This window comes from Lonchura striata, chromosome 13 (genome assembly GCF_050655825.1).
Source record: "Lonchura striata isolate lonStrDom1 chromosome 13, ASM5065582v1, whole genome shotgun sequence".
Classification (NCBI taxonomy): domain Eukaryota; kingdom Metazoa; phylum Chordata; class Aves; order Passeriformes; family Estrildidae; genus Lonchura; species Lonchura striata.
The window spans coordinates 4,192,337-4,210,349 of NC_140715.1; the positions used below are offsets into that span (position 1 = coordinate 4,192,337).

The 18,013-nt window shown below is 63.3% G+C and overlaps 1 protein-coding gene across 2 annotated transcripts; it reads left to right on the top strand.

The window, feature by feature from the left end:
- Nucleotides 1-7,006: 7,006 nt before the first annotated feature.
- Nucleotides 7,007-13,845, top strand: LOC110480252 (START domain-containing protein 10). 2 transcript variants are annotated; one of them, XM_085591102.1, is made up of 6 exons: nucleotides 7,007-8,641; nucleotides 11,664-11,811; nucleotides 11,904-12,007; nucleotides 12,093-12,210; nucleotides 12,396-12,448; nucleotides 12,870-13,065. In XM_085591102.1, the coding sequence occupies exons 1-6, from the start codon at nucleotides 8,477-8,479 to the stop codon at nucleotides 12,927-12,929; spliced, it is 648 nt and encodes a 215-aa protein (XP_085447228.1). In that variant the 5' UTR covers nucleotides 7,007-8,476; the 3' UTR covers nucleotides 12,930-13,065. The 2 variants fall into 2 exon arrangements, with proteins under 2 accessions (XP_085447228.1, XP_021403755.1); XM_021548080.4 differs by having other exon boundaries at nucleotides 7,012-8,641; nucleotides 12,923-13,845.
- The last annotated feature ends 4,168 nt before the right edge of the window (nucleotides 13,846-18,013 follow it).

Sequence of the window (18,013 nt, forward strand, 5' to 3'; positions counted from 1 at the left end):
CACCGCGGCGCGGGGACTGATGTCACACCCGCACGGGAGGGACACCACCCGTGTCCTGAGCACAGCGGCATCGGTGGCACAGCCCCGGGGCTGGGAGGGGACCCGAGGTGCCCGGGAGTGGCCACGGTGACCTGGACAAGGCCGAGGAGTGGCCCAGGAGCTTTAACAGCACCCAGTGCTGGCGCTGCCCCTGGGTGGGGACAGCCCTGGGGTCAGTCCCGGCTGGGATGAGCACTGGGGCAGCACTGGGAGAAGGACCTGGGGGTGCTGGGGGTGGGAGCTGGACCTGCCCCAGCACCCAGAACCCCCCGAGCCCAGGGCTGATCCCACAGCAGGGCTGGGGGGATTGTGCCCCTGTGCTCAGGTGAGCCCCCAGCTGCAGAGCTGCCCCAGCCCTGGCCCAGCACAGGAGGAGCTGGAGCTGCTGGAGCCAGGCCAGAGGAGGCTCCAGGATGAGCAGAGGATGGAGCAGCTCTGCTGGCAGGAAAGGCTGGCACAGCTGGGATTGTTCACCTGGAGAGGAGAAGCTTTGGGCTGAGCTCAGGGTGGCCTTGCAGGGCCTGGAGGAGCCCCAGGAAACCTGGAGAGAGAGAATGGACAAGGGATGGAGGGACAGGACACAGGGAATGGCTCCCAGTGCCAGAGGGCAGGGATGGATGGGATATTGGGAATTAGGAATTGTTCCCTCGCAGGGTGGGCAGGCCCTGGCACAGGTGCCCAGAGCAGCTGTGGGTGCCCCTGGATCCCTGGCAGTGCCCAAGGCCAGGTTGGACCAGCCTGGGACACTGAGAGGTGTCCCTGCCACGGCAGGGGTGGGATGAGATGATTTTTTCCCCAGGTTTCAGCGCTGCAATCCAGGGAAGTTTTACCCTGAGGGCTGGGTGCGGGAGCAGCGGGAGCAGCGCCAGAGATAAGTTCCTGCCGCAAAGTTTCTTTGGCTGCTAATTTTCTGATTAGCCGCTGTCTGATGCGACGGCAGCAGCGCTCCACGGAGCTTATTCCGAGGCGGAATAATCTGTGTAAGCAGCCAGGAGGGGCAGGGCGGGCGCTGAGCCCCGGCAGACACAGCCCTGCTCGGAGGTAAGAACCCTTCAGGGACTGACAAGCCGCCGGGAGGGCTGTGGAAATCCTTTCTGCGGATGAGCCGAGAGGATTCTCCCGCTATCCCCCTAAAGCCTGCGTGTCACCTAGTCCAATAAAAGGCATTATCGGGAAGGTGGGATTTGGTTCTGTATCCCAGGCTCGGCTGGGTTGCGTGAGAACGGGGGGGGAGGGGGTTAAGGCACGGCGGGTGCTGGGTGCTGCCTCCAGGGATGCTGATGGATGGGGAGCTCCCACCCGCTTTCCATGCCTGCTCTCCATCCTGCCGTTTCACAGCCCTGCACCCAGGGTGCCTCCTGGCCTGGGAATGGCAGCAGCACCCAGCACTGGGTCTCAGCCCGTCTTCACGGGGGCGTGGGGAGCTCGGGGGGCTCAGAGCAGCCGGGGGGACCCGGTATCTTTAGGGTGCCTCAGCTTCATCCTGCTCCATCCAGCCCAGGGCGACCCTGCAGCAGGTAAGCACAGGCAGCCTGGGGAGAGCGCTGCCAGGCTGGGGGGAGGGCTGGGTTATCCCCCCAGAATGGAGCTCTCAGGGTGCAGGATGGCACTCGGGGGTGCTCCTGCCTGTGCCACGTCCCTGGATCCTGCACCCTGCAGGAGATGCCGCGTGCCAAGGGATGGGGCGTGTGCCAGGGCACGGCAACCGGCTGTGCCCACACCCGGAGGGGCACCAGCCCAACTCCTGAGCTAGCAGGGGCTTCCCTGCTGCCACCCACCCTGTGACAGCCCCGGGAGGAGGGGAGCAGGCCCGGCAGTGGCGGGAGCACCCACGCCTGCCGCGCCCGGCTAATTTACTGTGTCGCTGTGCGCCGCGCTAGCCAATAACTTTGAAATGATGTGGAGATTTGCAGCCAAACCTTCTCATAAAGAGATTTAGGAGGGTGACAAAGATAATTAAACATCCTTCCCTGAGTATTGACTTGCAGCTGAAAGGGGAAAAAATAACTACATTTTTCACAGTCCTTTTAAATCATCCTGATGCCCGCCTGGGCTCGGTGCAAATAAGCCTTGGCCTGGCAACCGTGGGGCTGTGGGTGCCAAATCCTGCTGCCAGCATGGGAATCATGTGGGGGAGCAGGGAGGGAGTTTGGGGAGCCACGGGTGGTGCAGGGAGCCAGGGCGGGCAGGGAGGGAGTTTGGGGAGCCACGGGTGGTGCAGGGAGCCAGGGTGGGCAGGGAGGGAGTTTGGGGAGCCACGGGTGGTGCAGGGAGCCAGGGTGGGCAGGGAGGGAGTTTGGGGAGCCACGGGTGGTGCAGGGAGCCAGGGCGGGCAGGGAGGGAATTTGGGGAGCCACGGGTGGTGCAGGGAGCCAGGGTGGGCAGGGAGGGAATTTGGGGAGCCACGGGTGGTGCAGGGAGCCAGGGTGGGCAGGGAGGGAATTTGGGGAGCCACGGGTGGTGCAGGGAGCCAGGGCGGGCAGGGAGGGATTCTCCAGGGCACAAAAAAAGGGGGGACATGAGCCTGGCTGTCACCTGAGGAGGAGGACTCGGCTAAAGGGGGCAGGAAAGGAGGGACACAGGGTCACAGGACAGGGACAGGGGGAAGTGGCAGCAGTTGGAGGACATGAAGGAGTGGCAGAGATTGAGGAGATGAATCACAGCATGGCTTGGGTTGGAGGGGACCTTGAAGCCCATCTCACCCCACCCCTCCCATGGATGGAGTCCCATCATCCACGGCACCTTTGAGCCACCTGCAGTGGGACAGAGCTGCTGTGGCAGCCCCGGGAGCCCGCCCCATGCACTGCCCTCCACCGGGGCTCCGAGGGCAGAGCTGAGGCCAAAGCTCATCGCAGGGATGAGCAGGAGAACCCTGCCCCAGCCTTCCATGCCCTGTGGGCAGTGCCAGCCGCTGGGAATGTGCCGGGCAGCTCCTGCCACACCCCCTGGTGCTTTGCCAGCGGGGACCCGGCAGGGCTGGGCACGCCGGGTGTGCAGGCTCCCAGCTCCAGGGACTGTGTGGGGTGACCCCACTCCCACCCAGACTTCTCCTGACCCCAGAAACTCCCGGAGTGCCAGCAAAAGCTCCGTGTTGAAGCTGCAGGTCCCCGGCGCAGGATGTCCGTGCTGTCCCCGCTCTGTCCCCGCACTGGGGGGCTCGGGGTGCCCGGGGTGGAGGGCTGGGGCTGTTGGGAGCTGCCAGGAGCAGCAGGGATGCAATGGCAGGAGGAGGAGGAGGAAAATCTCCGCGCAATTTCCATCCCATCCTCTGTTTCACGGTAAAATTTCGGGAGAGCGTCCCCCCCGCAGCCGAGGGGGTGACATCGGACAGGAGCAGGGGGACGCTGCTGGTGGCCGCCCGGCAGCCCTGCTCCTCTCCGTCCCCTTCCCCGGCCGCTCCCCGTGCTGGCCGTGTCGCTGCGGTCCGTGGAGCACGCGTGACACCCAGTGGGCGAGCCCCGGACTGCACGCGCGGGTCCCCGGGCAGGGTGGCACTGGGACAGCGCTGGCCGGGGGCTGTCACCCTGCGGGACACCGGCTGCTCCTGCGGGACGGGCTGGCACTGCCCGATGGCTTTGGAGCGGGGTTGAACCTGCTGGGCTGCATGGGAGCATAGCTGGGGAGGCCCCGCAGTCCCCAGGGCTGTGGGGTCTCTCTGGGGTCCCCCCAGAACCTAGTGGGTCCTGTGACTTTGGGTTTTTGGGGATCCCCAGGACCTAGTGGGTCCTGTGACTTTGGGTTTTTAGGGTCCCCCCAGGACCTAGTGGGTCCTGTGACTTTGGGGTTTTGGGGTCCCCCCACGACCTAATGGGTCCTGTGACTTTGGGGTTTTGGGGTCCCCCCACGACCTAGTGGGTCCTGTGACTTTGGGGTTTTGGGGTCTCCTCAGTGCCTAGTGGGTCCTGTGACTTTGGGGTTTTGGGGTCTCCTCAGTGCCTAGTGGGTCCTTCGACTTTGGGGTTTTAGGGTCTCCTCAGTGCCTAGTGGGTCCTGTGACTTTGGGGTTTTGGGGTCCCCCTATGACCTAATGGGTCCTGTGACTTTGGGGTTTTGGGATCTCCTCAGGGCCTAGTGGGTCCTGCAACTTTGGGGTTTTGGGGTGTCACTGGGGCTCTGGGGTCTCTCCAGGCACTCAGGGGTCCCTGCAGCCCACAGCTCTGGGTCTCTCTTCAGGCATCTGCGGGTCCCTGGTGCCACGGGGCCCTGGAGTCTCCCCAAGGTGCTCAGGGGTCCCTGCAGCCCTGAGGCTCTGGGGTCTCTCCAGGCACTCAGGATCCTGCAGATTTGGGGCTCACCAGGGCTCTAGGGTCCCACTGAGGCTCTGGAATTTCTCTAGGATCTTGTCCTTGTAACTTTGGGGTCCCTGGGCTCACTGCAGCCCCATGGCTCTGGTGGCAATGGAGCTCTGGAGTCTCCCAGGGACCCCCGGGGCCTCTGCAGCCCCCAGGCTTTGGGATCTTTCCAGAGCCCCTGTGGGCCCCTGCAGCCCTGGGACCCCAGGATGGTTCCTGAAGTCCTGGGACCACACTCAGCTCCAGGGTACCTGCAGGCCTGGAGCTTTGGGACCTCCCTCTGCAGCCTGTATTTGCTGCCTTGCACCACTCCTGGGTCAGGATCTTGCTTTTTCCCACCCTTCCTGCCCCTGTCTGTGTCCCTCCAAGCCCCTGATGTCTCTCAGGTACTCAGCACCTTCCTGCTCCCACCCCGGGACCATCCTCACCTCCCAGCCCCTTCTCCTGGTGCAGCTCTGACCCTTCCTGGCCACTCCAGCTGCGTTTCTCTGGGACAAGAAACTCTGAATCCATCTTTGGCTTTTCCTCCTGACTCTCTTGTTCATTCCCCAGGGGATAAACCCCGAAGGAACAAGGATCTGAGGGGAGTCAGTGCTGTGGTTCACATGGAGCCAAAGCAGAACTGTCTTCTGTAGGAAAAACATTTTCATTGCAATTTGCCAAGGCTTTCAAAGGTGATTCTCAGAGGAGCAGGAGCAGCCTCTGCAGAGGGGATTGGATGTTCTTCTCCAGCTCTGGAGAGGCTGGAAGCTCATCCTGCTGAGGCATCCAAGACATTGATGGAGCTGTGAACACCCACATGCAATGCCCTGCAACCCCACTGCCAGCATGGAAATCCCACATCCCAGCTCTGGGGTCTGTGAAGACACTTGGAGGGTTGAAAATGGTTCTGGAGAATGGAAGGAGGAGCAGGAGGAGGGAGGGACCAGTGAGACACAGACAGGACAGAGATGGGTTCTCCTCCCTGTGCCCTAAGCAGGCCCCACATGCCCTGACCCCACCAGGCTCTGGAGAGGGCACAGAGGGACCCCTGGAGCTGCTGCTGGGACAGTCCCCTGTGTCATCTCCACACAGGGACAGCGTGGCCAAGAGCGGGACCCTGCTGCTCACAGCAGCCCTGGTCAGCCCAGGGAATGGAGCCCCAGCCCAGGATGGGATTGGTGGCACTGTTGGGCCTCAAGGGCACATCACAAAATTGCCTCTGAGATGAAAGAATCATCGTAATCCCAGCATGGTTGGGGTGGGAAGGGACCTTAAAGCTCAGTTCATCCACCCCTGCCATGCAGGGACACCTCCCACCATCCCAGGCTGCTCCCAGCCCCCTCCAGCCTGGCCTTGGGCACTGCCAGGGATCCAGAGGCAGCCACAGCTGCTCTGGGCACCTGTGCCAGGGCCTGCCCACCCTCCCAGGGAACAATTCCTAATTCCCAATATCCCATCCATCCCTGCCCTCTGGCAGTGGGAGCCATTCCCTGTGTCCTGTCCCTCCATCCCTTGTCCCCAGTCCCTCTCCAGCTCTCCTGGAGCCCCTTCAGGCCCTGGCAGGGCTCTGAGCTCTCCCTGGAGCTTCTCCTCTCCAAGGGAGCACCCCCAGCTCTGCCAGCCTGGCTCCAGGGCAGAGGGGCTCCAGCTCTTGGAGCATCCCCTTGGCCTCTCTGGACTCACCCAGCAGCTCCACAAGGAGAAGTTAAACAAGATGTGACAGAGGCAGCGTTATCATGAGGCTCCACATTTGCTGCAGTGATCTTCTTCCTCCCTTGGGCAGCTCCCAGGGCACCACCCAGACCCAAACCTTGGCTCCAGAAGAGCCAAAGACGGTGGTGAAGGGGTTGGTTGAAGCCCTGAGTGCTCCAGGTGGGACATGGGAGCCAAGCTCAGCCCAGCTGGCTTGCAGGGGGATGTGATGGCGACCAGCCAGCTCCTGGGTGGCTGTGCAGTTTCCCAGCTTGAGCACTGACCCCAGAGGCTGCTGCAGGAGGGAAGAACTTTCCATTCCACTTTCCAGCTGGAAGAAAAATGCTGCCACGTGCCAGGTGCAGAGCAGGGCTGGTTCCACCTCAGTGCTGCTCCTTCCCATGGAGCCTGGGGGCTCCTCCATCCCAGCACTGCAGGCCCTCCTTTCTCTCACCCCATGGACACGTCTGGAGCTCCAGAGCCACCAGCCTGGGCTCCTGCCCTCCCCACACACCCACTCGAGGTCCCTCCAGGCTGTACCTGGGGGACAGCCCCCCCTGCACAGGGACACACTCACAGCACACTGCAGCAATGGGGCCAGACAGCTCCGGGCCATAAATCTGCCCGGCCAGAGCTGCTCCCTGCTCCAGGGCCCCAAGGCCACCCCAAGGTCTTTCCAAGCGGGATCTCCCCTCCCTTCCACTGCGGCAGCTCTGTCACGGAGCGTGGCGCTGGCAGCTCTGCCCCAGGGCAGCTCCAGCGGGCAGCACAGCCCAGGGACAGCCCCTGTGCCCCAGAGCAGCCCCAGCAGGGCGGCACAGCCCAGGGACAGCCCCTGTGCCCCAGAGCAGCAGGGCGGCACAGCCCAGGGACAGCCCCTGTGCCCCAGAGCTGCAGGGCAGCACAGCCCAGGGACAGCCCCTGTGCCCCAGAGCAGCAGGGCAGCACAGCCCAGGGACAGCCCCTGTGCCCCCAGAGCAGCCCCAGCACAGCCCAGGGACAGCCCCTGTGCCCCAGAGCTGCAGGGCAGCACAGCACAGGGACAGCCCCTGTGCCCCCAGAGCTGCAGGGCAGCCACAGGCAGCTCTCTGCTCTCCAGGAGAGCTGCAGCTCTCCAGCTTTCTCCCTGCTCTCCTCTCCAGTTTTTCCCCATTTCCCAGTGCCCAGGTGATGCCGGTCCCAGGATCAGCACCGGGGCTGTTCCCAAACTTCATCCCAGGGTGGGATGAGGAGGGAATTGCACCCTGGCCTTGGGAGGTGAGGCTGATCCAGGGGGAAGGGGTGTGAGAGTGGTGGAGCCTCATTCCAGGTGGACTTCAAGAACCCCAAAATTCCAGTCAAGAGAAACCTTGTGGACATCAACAGGATGGGCGAGGTAACCCCAGGTTTCAGGCAGGCTGGGGACCAGGGGCTGAGCAGGATCCCAGTGAAAGGAACGGGGACAAGGTCCCAGATAAGTTCTGGACAGGAGGATGGACAAATGGGACAAGCTGCACCCTGGGCAGCACGAGGAGGGTGTGGGCCCCAGCCTGGCTGCTCTGTGCAGCACCAGGGAGCCCCAGGCTCTGTGCTCAGAGTGGCTCCCAGTGCAGGGAGAGATGGAGGGGCTGGAAAAGGACCAGCAGGGCTGCAGGCTGGGGCTGGGAGAGAGCTGGGCTGGGATCTACCAGCAACCTGCAGGTGCCCTGGGGACAGAGCCAGTCCCTCTCTCTCGGTAGGACAGGACTGGTACCCAGGGACAAGGGACATCCATTGCAGCTCCAGGCTGGGCAGTAGAATTGGTATTTTTTCCTGGGGAGGTGGCAGGCTGGGCTGAGCCCCGGGTGTCCTTCCCTGTGCCGGTGGTGTCCTGCTCACGGTGGGAGGGGGGCTGGACACGCCCCGGGGTGCAGCAATGCTGTGAGCCCAGCAAGGGCCGCGTCCCCCTCACAAACCCGCACCCTGCCCCGCATCCCGCGCTGCTGCGGGCGCGGGGCCGAGGCCCGGCCGCTGCTCCGGCATCAGCTGATCCCTGCCTGTGCCCGTGCTGCAGTCAGGCACAGAGATTGCCAGGGCGCCGGCGAGGGGACAGCGGGGTGGCAGCGCGGGGGGCTCGGGGAGCCGGGGGCAGCCGTGCCCTGAAAGCCGAGCCACCTGCGCGCTGCTACCTGCTGAATAATAGAGGAGCTGACAGGCAGCGGGCAGAAATGTGATGCTGCCGAGCCAGCCCGGGAAGACATCCGAGCTGCCGGCAGCCGCGCTAGCGACTGCGGCCGAGGAGCCCCGCGCGGCGTGCCCGGGCTGCCCGCAGCGCTCTGCCCAGCCCGGCGTGCCCGGGCCCGCTCCAGGGCACGGGCTCGGGGCTGCCAGGGTGATGTGAGCTGCGGCGGGCGCCCAGCGAGGCAGAGCTCAAGGGCAGAGCTGGGTTTCCCGGGAGGGGAGGCGGAGGCTGCCCGCAGGCAGTGCCCGCGCCCGGGCAGCAGCTCAGCCCCATGTCCAGAGGAGGGGAGGTGGTTTATATCCCCGATGACTCCGACTTCAGCTCCTTCAGGGATCAGTGCGAGAGCCTGGAGGGCTGGCACTGCCGGTATAACAAGGCCGGCGTGACCGTGTGGAGTCAGGGCCAGGAGGAGAGCTGCACCGTGCAGAAAATCAAGGTAAGCAGAGCTTCCCTGCCCCGGCCGTGTGCCCGGCGGCTCCCGAGGGTCCCTGGGGACTGCCCCGTGCTGGAGATGCGCAGTCCCGCCTGCTTGGGGCTGTCCGTGCCCCCAGTTCCAGGGCTGGCAGGGTTAGAGCCCCGGAGGTGTTTCCCAGCTGCTCCGCCGGCTCCTGCTGCCCGCCCGCGGCTTCCCCTGCCGGGATGCCGCCGGTCCCGCCGGGTGGGCTCACGGGCGGCTGCCCCCGGTCCCGATCAGCCCCGGGGTCGGTCACACTGCGGGGCTGGCCCTGCCGGGAGCTCATGGGACGCGTCCCTGGTGTCCTTCTCCGGCCCTGCGCCCCGGGGTGAGATCCTGCAGGAGCGCCAGGTGCTGCTCTGGGAGGTTTGTCGCTTGCCAGGGGCTGGATCTGGGGTGCTGCAGAGGGACAAGGAGGTTCAGCCATCCCTCAGGTCTCTTTTGGTTGATCTGCACAGCCCCAGTGGCACTGCCGGGTGACCCTGGGCACGTCAGGAGTGGCTGCAGGGGGCTGGGGGCACGGCGTGAGCCCAGGGTGGGCATCACGGGCTTTGGCTTTTCTGGCACCAAGAATCCCAACCCCTGGGCAGGGATGGGATCTGCCAGAGCGAGGAGAGGCAGAACAGCCGACCTGCAGGAAGCCCAGCTGTGGAGAGCATTCAAACAGGCTGCCGCGGGAGGGTCAGCATGGCCTGGGGAGCAGGGAGGGCATGGGGAGGTGGGGAGGAGGGAACAGCGCTCTGGAAGAGGCTCTCCCACCGCTGTGCTGAGCACGGGACACCCAGCAGCTCCTCTCCTGCAGCCAGGGCACGAGGAGGAGCTGGGCACACGCTGCTGCTGTGGACAGAGACCCTTCAGGCCAGGGGGAGGAGCAGGAGCAGCACTCTCAGCAGAGCTGCAGCTGCAGTACACATTTCCCTGCTGCCGTGAGCCAGGGAAGAGCTTCTGCACCTGGATCAGGGAGCATTTAAACCAGCTGGGCATACACAGGATTAAAGGGGGCTGAGGGGTCAGGCCAGCACCTTTGAAAATCCCAGTGATCACAGCAGGTCCCTGACACCTGGAAAGAGGCAAAAATCATAATCCTCTCCCAAAAGGAAGCTCCAGGGTGGCACTGTGGGCTGCTGTGTCACCTCCATCCCTGGGAAGGACATGGAGAATGTGCTCCTAGAAGCCATGTCCTGAAGGAGGAGGGCAGTGGTGACAGCAGCAAGGACCTGCCAAGGGTAAATCGTGCCTGAGCAGCCTGCTTGCCTCTGCAGGGAGAGGTCTGGCTCTGCGGGTGTGGGCAGATCCAGCGGGTCCAGCCTTGGACAGGGCTCCCCATAGTGCGATCTGGACTGGAGAAGTGGATGTTGCCCAGAGGGACCAGGACAGGCTGGCAGAAGCCCCTGGAGTCCAGCCTGGCAGAGGGGTTGCAGTTCTGTCCCCTCTGAGGGGACCCCAGGCAGGTCCGGGCAGTCAGGGAGCATCACCCAGCCTGGTTCAGTGCAATAATGGGGTTTTTCCTGCCCTGCAGAGGGCCTGGCCACGGTGCAGGGGTTGTCACTGCCCAGAGCCCCTTCCCAAAACATGGGATGCAGTCCGAGCTGCACAGCTCCCTTGGGGTAAGGAGAGCCTCGCTCTGTCCATTAACTGAGGGAGCTAATTATCTCAGATTCCCTGAGCAGCTGGAGCTTTGGATTTTTTTCCACCTGAATTCCCTGTGGACGCGTCTGAGTTCTGTGTTTTCCCCATCCCAGCTGCTGTGCCTGGCAGGGCTGCTTATCCAAGGCTGGGGGGGGGGGGGGGGGGATGGTGGACAGCCTTTAGTGGAGAATTTGGGGCTGCAAGTCTGCGATGGTCCCTCTGTGACAACCGGAGTTTCCAGGAAGCCCATGAGCTCCACCTGCAGCTGGAAAAATCCCTCACCCTGCAGCAGCAGCACCTCCAGACCCCGCTGCGAGGGTGCAGCAGGAGGGAGAGCAGGAGCAGGGGCTGGGTGCGCCCACCCTCCCCGGTGCCCTGGGCACTGCAGCACATCTCCTGGGCACGAGTCCACCCGTACCGGGCCACCGGGAAAGCTGGCCCGAGATTGATGGGACCTGCCGCGCTCGGAGGGCCATCTCGGGTTACCCGGCGCCTCATCAAAGATGCAAGGGCTCTAACGAGGAGCAGATGACATCTCCCTCCTGCCGGCGCTCAGGGGAGCAGCGCGGCCGCCTTCATCAATAATGCACGGGCAGCTCCGCGGCTCCGGTTACAGCCGGGCCGACAGCCCCGGGAGCGGACCCGAAACCCCCTGGGAATGGGCCTGACACCCCCCGGGAATGGGCCTGACACCCCCAGGGAGCAGACCTGAAACCCCCTGGGAATGGGCCTGACACCCCCGGGAATGGGCTTGACACCCCCTGGGAGCAGACCCAAAACCCCCCGGGAATGGGCCTGAAACCCCCCGGGAATGGGCCTGACACCCCCTGAGAGCAGACCCGAAACCCCCCGGGAATGGGCCTGAAACCCCCCGGGAATGGGCCTGACACCCCCTGAGAGCAGACCCGAAACCCCCCGGGAATGGGCCTGAAACCCCCCGGGAATGGGCCTGACACCCCCTGGGAGCAGACCCAAAACCCCCCGGGAATGGGCCTGAAACCCCCGGGAATGGGCTTGACACCCCCAGGGAATGGACCCCAAAACCCCCCCGGGAATGGGCCTGACACCCCCAGGAATGGGCCTGACTACACCCCCCAGGAGCGGACCCCACACCCAAGACTACCATGAAGGCACACGGGCACCCCTTTGTTTGCCCTGCAAGGACACGGGGCAGGGGACAGGCACCAAAGCCTGGCCCAGCCAGACCATCCTGTGAGGCTCATCCTAAGCCCGCTCTGGCTGCGGGAGCGCTGGCTCCGGGGCTGTCCTGCAGAGCACCCTCCGTGGCACAGGGACACGGGACAGCCCAAAGTCCTCGTGCCCAGGTGGGCACAGCCCCGGCGCTGGGTGCTGCCCCCCGCCCCTCTCCCCACAGACCCGCATCTCCTGCAAGGACGTCCCCGCCGAGACCCTCTACGACGTGCTGCACGACACCCGCTACCGCAGCAAGTGGGACTCCAACATGATCGAGACCTACGACATCGGGCGCCTCACCGTCAACGCTGATGTGGGATACTACTCCTGTGAGCAGCCCTGAGACCCCCGGGCCCCCCTCCCCAGCCCCACGCCCCCCGTGAGTGTGTGTGGGGCCGCGGGTAACGGGATCTGCCCGCAGGGAAGTGCCCGAGCCCCCTGAAGAACCGGGATTTCGTCACGCTGCGCTCCTGGCTGCCCCTGGGCAATGACTACATGATCATCAACTACAGCGTCAAGCACCCGGTGAGCTGCCCCCAGCCCTGGCAGCGCTGCCCGCGGGCACAGGCAGGGCTGGGCAGGCTCTGAGGTGCCCGGAATGTCCCCGCAGAAATACCCGCCCCGCAAGGATTTCGTGAGGGCCGTGTCCCTGCAGACCGGGTACCTGATCAAGGCCAACGGGGACGGTGCCTGCATCCTCTATTACCTCACCCAGGTGGACCCTCGCGGTGAGTGCCCACAGCAGGGGAGGGGGCTCACCCAGAGCTCACCCCCCGGGCTCTGCATCACCCAGGCACCCGGGAATGGAGGGTGAAGGGGTGCCCACCCCAGCCCTGGGCGTGCTGAGGGCTCGTGGAGCCTCCCCTGGAGCTGGCCCTGCTTCCCCGGGTGATGGAGCTTTGGGCTCTTACAGGGTCGCTGCCGAAGTGGGTGGTGAACCGCGTGTCCCAGTTTGTGGCACCAAAGGTAAGGGGGATGCATGGCTGATGGTGGGAGCCCCGGGCAGCAGGGATGAGCTGCCCAATTACCCCTGGGTGGGGCCAGGGTGGGTGAGCCCAGGGCCCACAGGGCTCTGAGGGTGGATGCTGGGAGACCCAGAACTCATGGAATGGTGCTGGGAGACCCAGAGCTCACCAAACAGGTGACCCAGGACCTGCAGGACGGGTGCTGGGTGGCCCAGAGCTCACAGGATTGGTCCCGGGTAATCCAAGGCTCACAGGATGGGTGCTGCATAACCCAGAGCTGGCAGAATGGGTGCTGAGCAATCCAGAGCTCACAGCATGGATCCTCAGTGATGCAGAGCTCCCAGGATGAGTGCTGGGTGACACAGGGCACGTTGCTGGGGCATCCAGGCTCTTATCCCCTGGCAACACCCCAAACCCTGCAGCGGGGGAGCTGTGCCCACAGCCCGAGGCAGCTGCAGCCCCGCTGTGCCCGCAGGCGATGAAGAAGATCTACAAGGCTGGGCTGAAGTACCCGGAGTGGAAGCGCCGGCACGACCCCGAGTACAAGCCCTGGGTGTACCCCGAGCAGAACACGCTGCCCAGCGTGAGCCTGGCCGAGCTCTCCGTGCAGCACGCGGATTCCCTGGAAAACATCGACGAGACCGGCCTGCCCGAGGAGCACCTGAGCACCAGTGACCACGAGGCCTGAGCCCTCTGCCCAGGGAATGCCCTCACCACCGAGGCTTGGCACCCAGGGGCACAGCTGGGAATTTGGCTCCCCGCTTCCCAATAGTCACATCTGCTCTCTGACTCCTTCATCATTGACCCCCCCCCCCCTACCCAGGCAGCAGGGAACTGTCCCGTGGGATCTGTGCCACAGGTGCTGGAAAGAGGCAGGATGGGCACCCTGGTGGCCCCTGTGCCCGTGGAGATGTCTCGGAGGAGACAGTGCTGACAGTGGGTGTTCTGCCCAGCAGAGGCTGGGCAGGCTGAGGTGGGCAGGAGCTTTCCTGCCACCAGGATACGGCTCTGCCTCTCTAAGACCCTCAAAGGCCCAGGGTCTGTGAGGGTCCTGCCCAGGCTTTGCAGCAGCACAAGGTTTGGATTGACCCCGTCTGGCCTGAGGTCCAGCTCTGCCAACCCCGAGGTCAGGCTGGACCTCCTCCAGCCCTCCGTGCCCCTTCAAGTTTAGTGTGACCCCCCCATCTCAGGGAGCCCTCCCAGGCCCTCTCCTGAGCACCAGGCTCACCTCTGCAGGCTGGCTCTAGCCCAGCTGGCTCTGGGGACCCCTGCCCCTGGTGGTTTGTGGGGTTTGTCCTGGCACTGGGGTCTTGGGCCACCTGTGTCCCTCCCCACTGTCCCAGTGTTTGCTGCTGCTGTGGTTCCTGGCACAACAATAAAGGGGTTGGTGTGTGTGCAGAGCTCGTGGGGCTGGCACAGGATGGGGAGGGGGCTGGCACGGAGCCCACCCAGAGGCACCCAGCTCTGCGTGGGACAGGAGGGTCCATCCACGCAGCCCCAGCACCCTGGGGTGACCCTCAGCAGGGACAGGAGTGGCAGCAGGACAGGGCAGAAGGATGCCAGGCTCTGCACCCCCACGGGAGCGTGTGTGGGCAGGGGGCGGCTTCCACCGGACAATGGGAAGTTGGTCTAGACAGGCACTGCCGTGGGAAAACGCTGACAAATGAGGGATTTTCCACCCACTCCTCACCCCCATCCTCCGAAGTGGCTGCTGGGCTCTGTCCCCAGCTGGGTTTGAGCCTAATCTGTGCAAGGTCAGTGCAAATGGGGATGTGACTGCAGCTTTTGGGGTCCCTCTGACCCAGCTTCACCCCCCTGGCCCCCTGACAGCCTGGCCTCCCTCCAGAGCTGCCCTGTGTGTGCTTCTCCCACACCTGGAGCTTTTCTCCACCCCAAAATCTCAGGCATGGATGCTTGCTGTCCCCTTTAGCCACCCTGTTAGGTCACAAATGTCCCCTGCACTGCCTCAGGGGACACCCCACACACACAGAGTGCTGGGAAGGGGACAGCAGGGTCTGGCTGTCAGGATAGCCGGATCTGGGGGTTTGCAGCTGGGCTGGCTGCACAGAAGCCACCTCTGCAAGGAAAATGTGGAAAACGGGGACAGGGGATGTGCAGCTGGCACCTGGCAGCACACAGCCACCGAGGGGTGCTCCCTCTCCCCACACTGCTCCCACCTCTGGCAGCAGACAGGGATTACTTTACCTCTAAAAAGACACAACCCAGCCCCAAATTGCCCCAAAACCACTCTGGCAGAGCTGGGAACCATGGAAAATCACCCCTGGATGATTCTGGAAAATCACCCAGAGCCCGGTGCTGGGGTGAAGACCCTTCCCTGCGGGAAGGAGCCTCATCCTCCTCATTCCCCGGATGTCTCCCTGCAGGATCCCGGCTGCGGCTCTGCCGGGGTTATTTTTAGCCAGCCCTGAGTGGGAGTAAGGAGCTGCTGCCTGAGCACTGAAAACCGCAGGGAAAGCTGTGCCAGCCTGAGTGAGCCCACAGCCCGGGATGCGGCCCGAAACCGGGATGGTGGCGGCACAGGGAGCGTCCCTGTCACTGTGCTCATCCAGCACCGGGCTCTAGGAGAGCTCCTGGCCCCCAGTGTGAGCCGGGGTGGAACTGGGGGGCACCGTGGGGTGCCAGCAGCCCCAGCGCGGGGATCTCTTTTGGAACGCCGTGGGTTTCCTGCAGCACAAACAGGAAAGGGGCCGGCCAGCGGCATCCCGATGTTGCAGGCAGGGTGCGGGGAGCGCGGAGCCCCCCAGGGGCCCTGGCCGGGATTTTGGGGGGGTGGGTGGCCCAGGACCCGGTGGGACGAGGGCCAGACACGCGGGGGCTGCGGCCCCGCACGAGAGCCCAGCTGGGAGCTTTTCCTGCCCGGCTCCGAGCGCAGAGATTGGAAAGGAAACGGGAAGCTGCTGCTGGACGGGAGATTAGGCCGGAGGCAGTGATGTCAGCCCTCCTGATGGATGGGGGCAGCGGCAGCGTGGCACCGGCCCCATCTGGCCACACACCGCGTCAAACGTGCCCCTGCTGGGGCAGGATGTGACTCCATCCCTGGATCCCGTGATTTGTGACTCTTGAGCTCATGGGTTGGTCTTGAGAAGCTTTTGGCCCCACCACCCAGACCAGGGCTCTGAGCCCAGCGAGGAGCCCCCCCAGCAGCCTCATGGACTGGCCTTGAGCAGGTCTTTTGCCTGGAGAGGTCCAGCAGATTTCCAGGACTCCAGTTTCCTCCTCTGCACTCCCTCGCAGGGGCTCAGCTCTCTGCCGTGCCCTGCACACCCTCAGGGTCAGTCCCAGTCCCACATTTCCAGCTGTCCAGTGTGGTATTTCCTCTCTGGGGATGAGCCTTGAGTGTCCCTCACCCCGTCCTGCCCCCCAGAGATGTTCCCACCATCGCCCCACATGTCCCTCAGCAGGAACCTCCGTGGGTGGGGCTGAAGGTAAAGCAGAATGTGCCCCAGGGAGCAGGAAAAACTGAGGGGTGGGGAGGGATGGATCCATGGATGGATGTATGGATGGATGGATGAATGGATGAATGATGGATGGATGGATGGATGGATGATGGATGGATGGATGATGGATGGATGGATGGATGATGGATGGATGGATGATGGATGGATGGATGAGGGATGGATGGATGGATGGATGATGGATGGATGGATGGATGGATGGATGGATGGATGATGGATGGATGGATGGAGGGATGATGGATGGATGGATGGATGGATGAGGGATGGATGGATGGATGGATGATGGATGGATGGATGGATGGATGGATGGATGGATGGATGATGGATGGATGGATGGATGATGGATGGATGGATGGATGGATGAATGGATGGATGGATGGAGGGATGATGGATGGATGGATGGATGGATGAGGGATGGATGGATGGATGGATGATGGATGGATGGATGGATGGATGGATGGATGGATGGATGGATGGATGATGGATGGATGGATGGATGGATGGATGGATGGATGGATGGACACAGGAATCTTGAGGGACAGTGTCATCCTGGGTACTGCCCACCAAAGGGAAGGATCAAACAGAGCTTCATGCTGGAATGATCCAACCTTCACTTTGATGTTTGCTTCCTCCAGCCCCTGCCAGCATCCTGCTCTGTGACTGTGGCAGGACAGGGCTCTGTGCCTGTGCCCAAACATGCTGCTGTCTAGATAAATATAAGTATAAATACAAATACAAATATAAATATAAATATAAATATAAATATAAATATAAATATAAATATATAAATAAATAAATAAATAAATATATATATATATAAATCACACCAGCAGGCTGGCAAACCCTGGGAGCCAGCAGAGGCTTTGAAACCTGCTCTGCAATACATGAGCTGATAGGAAGCACTCAGGAAACATCCCATCCCTGTGCCCTGCCCCGGTGCCCTGCTCCCCTCCCTGTGCCATCTCTGTGGGCTCCAGGGTGGTCCCATGGCTGGGGGATGTCCTGGATGGGTTCTGGGAAGGAGCACTCCCCCCACTGAACCAGGTGCTTGAGCAGGGATTCCTCCTGCCAAGGGAGCAGAGCCCCAAACCCAGGAATTCGGTGACTTTGGAGGCAGAAGGGTGCAGTGGAGAAGGTTTCCTGCCCCAAACTGCCCTGTCAGCAGCCAGGAGGGTGTGGGAGCCCTGTCCCTGGGTACATCAACCCTGCCAGGATAGTGACCTGCCATCACAAGGATGTCCCAGGGACATTTCCCTCCCCTGCTGCCCATCCCTGCCCTCCTGGCAGCAGGGAGGAGCCTGCTCCCAGCAGCAGGTTCTGAGGGCTCCCAAAAGCACTGCCAGCAGGTCAGCGGTGACCCTGCCCCCGTTCCCAGCCCTGGCAGCACCTCTGGGGTGACCCTGCCCCTGTGCCCCAGTCTGTCCCAGTCTGTCCCTGTGTCCCAGTCTGTCCCAGTCTGTCCCAGTCTGTCCCTGTGTCCCAGTCTGTCCCCATGTTCCCCAGTCTGTCCCAGTCTGTCCCAGTCTGTCCCTGTGTCCCAGTCTGTCCCCATGTTCCCCAGTGTGTCCCAGTGTGTCTCAGTGTGTCCCAGTCTGTCCCTGTGTCCCAGTCTGTCCCCATGTTCCCCAGTGTGTTCCAGTCTGTCCCAGTCTGTCCCAGTCTGTCCCTGTGTGCAGCACTCAGAGCAGCCCCAGGCTCTGCTCCAGCCCCAGCGATGGCCCCGGAGCCCCGGGCAGGGCTGAGCCCAGGAGCTGCCCCTGCCCAGGAGGCAGAACTCCTGCCCTGGCAGTGCCAGCCGTGGGCAGAGGGTGCAGAGGCTGTGGCTGTCCCTGCTGGGGCCATTGCAGAGGCCCCTGGACACAGCCCTGTGCCCTGTGCTCAGTCTGAGCAGCGAGTTTGGACCAGAGCAGCCACTGTGGATCCTTCCAGCCTGACCCTGCCCGGGATTCAGTCTGCATTCACTGCTGCAGGTGCCAGGCTGCATTCACTGCTGCAGGTGCCAGGCTGTGTTCACTGCTGCAATGCCTGCAGCACAGCGGGACGGAGATGGTGACACCCAGCTGTGCTCTGTCCCTCGCAGTCACCCCACA

Excerpts from the sequence above, each read along its gene's own strand:
- LOC110480252 (XM_021548080.4), top strand. The coding sequence starts at position 8,477 with ATGTCCAGAGGAGGGGAGGTGGTTTATATCCCCGATGACTCCGACTTC. Across the intron at positions 8,642-11,663 it reads GCACCGTGCAGAAAATCAAG|ACCCGCATCTCCTGCAAGGA; the intron begins GTAAGCAGAGCT and ends CTCTCCCCACAG. Across the intron at positions 11,812-11,903 it reads TGATGTGGGATACTACTCCT|GGAAGTGCCCGAGCCCCCTG; the intron begins GTGAGCAGCCCT and ends ATCTGCCCGCAG.